This window comes from Phalaenopsis equestris, unplaced genomic scaffold (assembly GCF_001263595.1).
Source record: "Phalaenopsis equestris unplaced genomic scaffold, ASM126359v1 Scaffold217343, whole genome shotgun sequence".
Taxonomy (NCBI): Eukaryota; Viridiplantae; Streptophyta; class Magnoliopsida; order Asparagales; family Orchidaceae; genus Phalaenopsis; species Phalaenopsis equestris.
The window spans coordinates 54,421-62,910 of NW_018235871.1; the positions used below are offsets into that span (position 1 = coordinate 54,421).

The 8,490-nt window shown below is 33.3% G+C and overlaps 1 protein-coding gene across 1 annotated transcript in view; it reads right to left on the reverse strand.

Moving 5' to 3' along the window:
* LOC110037239 (ras-related protein RABA2a) overlaps window positions 1-7,967 on the reverse strand; it is a 12,764-nt gene extending 4,797 nt beyond the window's left edge. Inside the window, exon 1 of the mRNA XM_020741836.1 lies at window positions 7,759-7,967. Coding sequence (XP_020597495.1) covers window positions 7,759-7,923 — 165 coding nt within the window. The 5' untranslated portion in view covers window positions 7,924-7,967. The remainder of the gene's footprint in view (window positions 1-7,758) is intronic.
* Between the last annotated feature and the right edge of the window lie 523 nt (window positions 7,968-8,490).

Genomic DNA, 8,490 nt, shown 5'->3' on the forward strand with positions numbered 1-8,490 from the left:
ATATGCTCATATTGAGGACTGGAAGGAGTGCGATATGGCTGGAAGGGGGTTGGAAGGACCAATGACGTGGCTGGGGGGAACGGCGGCCCGGCGGGGGGGGGGGGGGGGGGGGCATAAAGAGACCATTGAAAATCTATCTTCCTTCATTCTTTCTCCATCGAACAAGCATCGTGAGACCATCCTCTTCATTCTTTTCTTTTCTATCCTTTTATTCTTATGTGTGTGTATATATATATATATATGGCGGATGACTGCTCAGCTAGGGTTTCGAATGGCGATCGCCATTAATTCAGTCGCTCGAAGCTTCCGCTCCTTTCTCCTTCGTCGGCTCGCGCTCGTCGGCGTCGGCTCGCGCTTGTCAGCGTTCGTCTGCATCTCGACGATGACACGTTCGCGTCTGCTCGACGCGTTCGCTTCTGACAGAGCCGCTCGATCCGTTCGTCTTTCTGACAGAGCCACTCGACGCGTTCGCTTCTGACAGAGCCGCTCGAGGCGTTGTCTGTTAGGCTCTGTCTCTGGCATTTGCGATAGAGCTGCTCGTCATTCACTGTTCTTCATTGTAGCTCAACACCGACGGCTCTCCTTGCTCTGATGGCGCCTCCTTGTTTGGTCTTTGCCCACGTGGTGGGTAACTCTCAGGTGGAGTCCTAGTGGGATTCCCCTCAAGTTATAATGAATCTAGTGAGGGCACAGATGATTGTCCTTTTATTAAGAAGGGAAGTAAGAAAGGTGGAAAAATAGCAATCTTTTTCTCTGAATCAAAAATTTCTACCATGACGGAAAAATTCAAGTTTGCTCTTATTGAAAAATTTCTGTGGAGACACTCTTCTATGGATGTTATCAGAAAGAGTGTTGATGATCCTAAACCAGTAGACAAGTGAAAAATGAGACTCGTGGATAGGAGACATGTGTTGATCCAACAAATAGTGACTGAAGACGACACCAGAATTTTCTCCAAGAAATATCTTAATATCGAACGCAAATCAATGAAGTTACTCAAGTGGTATCCTAATTTCGACCCAAATCATGAAACTCCCACTACACCGGTATGGTTTAGTTTACCTGGTCTCAAGCTGCATTTTTTCACTATCAGGTTCTCTACTCTCTTGGGGTCATCCATGGGGAACCTTTGAAACTAGATCTGTCTACTTTCAACCTAACCAGACCCTCGGTGACCAAAATACTTGTGGAAAAGAATATTACTTTACCTGATGTTACTGAAGTCTGGCTGGGCACAACCCATAAGGGATATTGGCAATAAATCGTCATGAAACACAAACCCTCGTATTATACCCACTGTAAGATGTTTTGTCATATTCTTGCTAAATGCCACAAATTTCATCATAATTTGAAATCTAAGGTTCAAGTGAACAAGGATGGGTCTAACCCCACTTCTATGGACATTTTAGTTCTATCTAAGGAGGATACTACAAGACAGGAGGTGTCTGTTGCACTTGAGGGCCCCCCATGACACTGTTGTTACTGTTACTGCGAGTGATGCGATGCCGACACCTACAAACTCCATAAAAAACAATACTGATGAACTATTACCTATAAATGATAATGTTCAGACTGATAATCAAGAAAGCCTTGCAGCTCCACTTCTTGAAGAAGTATCCAGTGTAGCGGCAAGTCATACTTCACATATTGTAGAACCTATTGTGGGTATTACTATTGGTAATCCTTCTGCTTTAGCTCTACCCCATCAGGCGGGTTTTTCGGAGGAGAAATGTCAAGTTTATACTTCCAGGAGGAAGAAAAAGAATGAAGATCTACTAGAGCTCAGGAGTCTTATGGATGATACTTTGGTTACTACGAGTAATGGTCAGCACCTTACCAATCTACTAGCTGGATCCCTACCGAGAACTAAAGCCAGAGGCAAGACTAGATAGGGATGACGCACACTTTTTCAACGTCCGGGTGGTTTTTAGGTTTCTTTTTATTTCTATATGTACGAGTCTTTTACATTTTTTGGTGTGTGTTGTACCGTGTGGGTTGGGTGTTTAGGCCACCCATACAAACCTATTGTATCTTTATCTTAATATATTATATATATATATCTGTGTGTGTGTGTGTATGAAGCAACACAAAATATCAAGTCAATCTCTAGGAAGTGCAAACATGTGATGTCTCAGAAGTCTCATGGAATGTCAAGCAATAATGAGCATGTAGCATAAAAAAATGATCTTCGCTGATAATAATATTAATCCTAGATTTTACGAGTCTGTTTTGTACAAAAAATGATATTCAATCGGCAGATTAAAAGCACCATAAATAATATGAATGAATTGTTTTTTACTCTATTATATAACTCTGCGGTTTCATCTAAAGCAAACAACATCAAACTAATAATTTCACTATTTCACCTATCAATGGTTCAATGGATAGGTGATGCCATATGAATAAGTAAAATAATTCATATATCCATATAATATTTATTCAAAATAAAATAAAATAAAATATTTATTCTTTCTTCAAATAAAAATTTTAATTTAAAATCACTATTTTCTCCCCTAATGACATAGGGTAGTATTTGGCAGCTAGGTTGATGCCTTTTAGTAAACAAGATGATGCCTAAAACATATACAATTGCATGTAAGCCGCTAGCTCTTTTTTGCTACAACCTTATGGTAAAATCAAATCCACTATATACGCCCATTAAATATTAATATTGCTTATGGTAATGCATATAATCAATGTCCGCTATGGCTTGCCCGTTAACTCTCTTGAATGCTCATTACATTGGATTAGTCATCATAAATTGGAGGCCACCAAGCTATTGCATTACGTGATTTTAAAAGTGCCATAGTATGTTTCTTGCTAGTAAGTGAAAAGCACCGATCCAACTATTAGAAACTTGCTAACCCAACTTTCGAATCTTAATTTTAAGACAAAAAAATTAATTATTTCAAATTATTTTAAAAAATTATTATATATACTCAGAAGACTTATTTTTTTCGTATTGAAGGCACCACAGATTCATCAGTAGGTGCACAGGATAAAAATACTATTTCAATGAAGAACATTTTAGATAAAGTCACAGAGTTGACTAGCAAATGGGAGCAAAACATTTATATTAATTATGATGAATTTGATCAATTGACTGAGCATGATTTTTTTATAGAGTGGACTCGTAAAACTCAAGATCAATATCATGGCTAGCGGAGTATTAATGCTCCATGCTAGTCAACGCCTAAACTCCAAGAAGCCCGACTTCTAATGCTCTAAGAAGATTGCATGCTGGCGCCACACAAAGTTATACAAAGTCTACATGTGAAGGCTTGTCCACATGTAAAACCAAGCCAGCTGACTATGCATTCAAATAGAGAACAACAAACATGTATCCATCATTTGATCTATATTTGAGTGCTCCTGAGAATGGTCATATGGACTAATGAATTCAGTGCATGCCTGCACTTACACCACAATAAATGTGTTATCCTTTTAAGAGGTCACAACATGCATGCCGTCAGCTTCAGTCTATGACGATAAATTTTCATTCCAATTACAAACTTTGGTTATCACAACACCAGGTGATAAAGAAAACACTTCTAAAATAATATCAATTATGAAAATGATTGTTATAAGCACCTAGTAAATATACACATGGAACAAATGCTATCCAATAACGTTGAAAGAAAACTTGGCGGTATGCAATTTCAACAACTTCATTTAATATACCCTACTAGATATTTATCATCAAATACAACAATAAAGATATGCATTTATTTCTAACTTGAATTAGGTTAAAATATATAATGCGTTGAGTTGGATGACAATCAAGCATTTTATAAGATGAAGTTTAATATAACACATTTTAACAACAAAAATTTTTAACTTGCAAAATTTCACTTATAAAAAAGGTATGGATGGCTTCAACTTTTTGAACTTCAAGCAGAATGAATAAAACTACTAAAACATGCAATTTAACATCACAAGTAATGGCTGGCTGCAGTAACAAAAAAATTAGTTAAAAATTATCCGATCCTTTCATGAAAATACATGTATTGTCAAATGAAGTACATTGTTGTTGCAAACAACATTGGACAAGAAAAAAAGATAAACCATTCTGGAGATTATATGCGTTGGTTATGAAAATCTGCAGTGATATTAGAGGTGAATTTCTTAGTGGATATGAGAGAAATTAGTGAAACGTTTTTTAAGAAATAACACATTTTATCAAACTGCATTACGTTTAAATGAGGTAACATAAATTTTTATATTACAAACTAGGAACAGAAAGCAGTGCTGAAACTGAAGATGACTTAGGTTTAAATGAGATATTGTATAAAGAGCAGAGTATTGCAGAAAACAATGCATTAATGAGTTGGTATGAAGAGTTTTTGATTATGCGCCACTTCAAATGGTAAGAAAAATAAATTATCCAGAATATATTGGCAACAAATACTACAATTATTCAAATATTATTTTAAATGTAGCACCACAAAAATTCAATCATAATCTCACATGCATGAGTTGATTAGCAATTGATAGATTTAAATCGTACAATAAAGGAAAACATTCACAGACGGTACTTAAATAGCGCAGAGATGTTAAGTATGATACAACTGCTTCATTTATTGGAGTCTATTATCCTATTCTTTTACTAATAAAATACTTTATTTAGGAGATAATAAAGTGAATGAATCTTTTAATTTTTTGTTGCTCAATTTATTTGTCCATTAACTTTGCGAGAATTAAAAGAGCTTATTTTAAAAAAAGTTCAATAATCATAATCTTTATGATTGAATTTCCGCACCGCAACAACTTCTATAAAGCAAAGAAATAATTACTCTTAATAGTTCCATAAAAATATTGTTATTTATTTTTTCTATTTATCTGTACAATCCACACACTCTGATCATTTGGCTGATTAAACGAGTCAAAGAAAATAATTGATTTCATTTAAAACTATTAAAGTAAAGAAATCAAGATCAATTTAAACTATTAAAATCTACATGATCATATAATCCCTACACCAAAACAAAATAAATATTGCATAAAGAAATTTCAATTAAAGAAATTACATATCTCATTATAATTTATAAAACACAATGATAAACAAAATATATTTAATATTTTTTTATTTCAAGAAAGTTCAAATTTTTAAGAGAAAAATTAAAAGAAATTTAATTTTAAAATAAAATAAGTAATTAAAAAAAACTAAAAATGTTATAAAACAATTAACAAGTTGAAATTAAACTAGAGTAAGAGATCATTATTAGTCTTAATGTTTAAAAAACTATTTCAAAAACAAAAAATAAAAATTTTAAAAATAAATAAAAAATCAATGGATTTGGAATTCGCATTGGAAACACCTAAGGATTGGGTGATTTAAGAGAACGCCCAACTATTGGGCATTTTCACTCATGAAATTAGAAATTTAAATGACATTTTGCTCATTTAAAAAAAAAATTTACCACACTCATATTGCTTAACTTAAACTTACACATGCTTCTATATTTAAAATTTTGGCCGATGGGACTTTTTCTGGCTCCCACATAATTTCAGAACATGGTAAAATGTGGGATGGGTATAAAACTGGCATTGATAAGTATGTGAATTATAAGAACTATGATATAAAATTTGAAATAAAAAAATATGAACTAGTTGATTAAAAATAAAATTAATAAATTTATTATAATTAATATTCATGGTATAATAAGGCAAATAAAAAAGTAATTTTATATTAATATGGGAGGGTAATAGGTAAAATATGCATATTTTACATATGAAGATAAAGATTTTGAGTACTTTCAACAAATAAAAAAAAATGGGAAAAAAATTTATTTTTTTGTTCTCAATAATTCATATACATATGTATTATGTGAAACAGTAAAAAAAGCTCAAGACAAATAAATTTAACAAATTATAAAACTATGTCAAAAGTTATTTATTTCCAATGGCGTCGCTTCTAAAGAAAATCGTTTGGGTTCATTGTTTTTGAAATAGCCATCATTTGATCATCAAGCATTTGATTTCATTGTATTCTATGGGCATAATACACGAATCAACAAACTAAGCTAAAAATAAATAAATTTGATGAATTATAAATCTATTTCAAAGGCTCCACTGGTGTGTCATCTAAAAATTCTTTTAGCTTCAATGTTTTTAAAATAGTAATATCTAAAATTTGATCACTGAGCATTTGCCCAAGTGGCATTGGACCACCCATCTCACAAATTGTCTCCTGAATTCAACTCTATGTTGAGTAGTTGGAAAAAGAGCCATTATTTGGAAATAATAAACAGCTGGATCTTGGCATCATTCATGAATCCATGTATGCCATCTACATATCGATGGTATAGAGATACATAACATTAAGTGTAACACTATAACTACAAAGGAACATGCATCCATATTATTGTCTGGTAACAAACATAATGAACACCATAACTAAGATAGATCAACACTTAAATAGGATCATCTTCATCCATTTTATTTGGTGGCATGTGAATTAAGGTTTTAAGAAGTTTTTATTGGTACATATGTTAGTTTTTTAGCTTCATGTCATGATTCCTAATGCACCTCATTGAAATCCAAATGAACTAGGGCTGACCAAAGAAGCAACCAATGCTTTGCACTAGTTATTATTAAGCTGAACAAAAAGAATTTGGGGCATTAACTTACATACCTCACACAGTTTATGTCTTTACATATCTATCACTTATATTTTCATATTTACATACATAACACTCAACTCTTCAATATCATTTTAAAAATATCATTATTGTCAACTTTTTCTAAGTGAAATACAACTTTTCAAGCAGAGGACTATGACACCAAAGTGTAATAAATATAAATTAGATATGTAAATACATAAGAATTGCGTGTTAGATACTAACATCTCGCAAGCTAATTACATGCAGAGTTTACTTATGGTTCACAATGCTTCGGGTTACAGTATCCTGGTAAACAGCCAGACTAGCTACTTTGGCTAAGCTATGTTCACCTTCCATAGCATGAATCAAGGAAGTGCAAGTAACCTGACCCCATATCAAATCAGGTTATGCTCAAATCAAATCAAACAAGGAAATATAATATTCACGGTAGAAGACATCCATAAATCTCAGGGAGAAATAGAATTTGCCGCTCTGCACATTCAATTTATTTAATAGAGTTATGAGATATCTTGATCACCACAAACTCAATCTCGCTAGAATCTATTTACTAATGTAAGAATCAACGATGTTGAAAGGATTAAAACCTGAAAAGTATTTGACGTGACTATCGTTAAATCTTGTTAACGCTTGATAAACTGTTAGCAATTATTCTAGATTTAAGGCAGAAATCATTAATTGGTGGGATTTACCATATTGGGGATTTAATCGGTGCTAAAGTGAGATTTAAATTGCCAAAAATTTGTTCGGCTGGCCTTAACCTAAATCCTGACGAAAAAAGTACAGTACAAACAGCCCCATATTAGGAAAGCACAGCTATCTTCCATTAAAAATCGACAAACCTAAGACCTAAATAAGCTGGAGATATCCATTCAAACGAATCACGCTTCTTAATCCACAAATAAATAACGGAAAAAGAAAGCATTAAATTAACTCGAATATGCGACTTTATCATGAAAATAGCAAGGCGAACTGAAAATTTTCGGAAACACGTCCAGATCTACATGCCACAAGCAACTATAAACCGACTTCAAAATAAAGAAAATGCGCACTTCGAATCTACAGATCCGCTCACAGATATCCAAATCGAGTAAACATCAAAAAAATCAAGCAGAGAAGAAACGGCGGAAAGAGGGACCTGGAGGGTACGCGTGGCGAATTCAACGCCGATGGTGGACTTCGACTCGAGGGAGAACTCGTTGCGAGTGAAGCGGGAGAGAAGATTGGACTTGCCCACACCTGAATCTCCGATGAGGACGATCTTGAAGAGGTAGTCGTACTCCTCCTCGCCTCTCCTCGCCATTCTGCTTCATACTGAGTCTATAGATCTCGATCTTGCTTATATAGTACCCGCAGATGCAGTCAAAGCCGACAGCCGAAGTAACCAAAGCTCGTCCTAAAATAAACAAGGGGATTTGCATGTAAATCATTTAATTCCTCCATCTTAATTTTAATATTTAATTATATTTTAATATTTAATCATTAATACAAAATTAAAAACATATATATATTAGCTTGTATGCTTATATTATGACACTAAAATAATATATAAATAAATATTAAAATTAAAATATAAGAACAATATTTAAAAAAATAAGGGGCATGTAAATACATAGCACCCAATTCTTATCGATTAAGATATTCACACCAAAACTTTCAAATTACAAGCAGCATATATTACGAAGGGTATTATCTTCTATCTTTTTATTACAATATACTTCTTTATTTATATATGAAGTACGTGACAATTGGAAAAATGATACAAAAAACTAATTAATATCTAAACTCCCGCTTAAGAGGGACAATAAATGTCTTTAATAGTCATATCGGACAATAAAGAAAATAAGGAACTAGCTGGTAATGTTTTGGT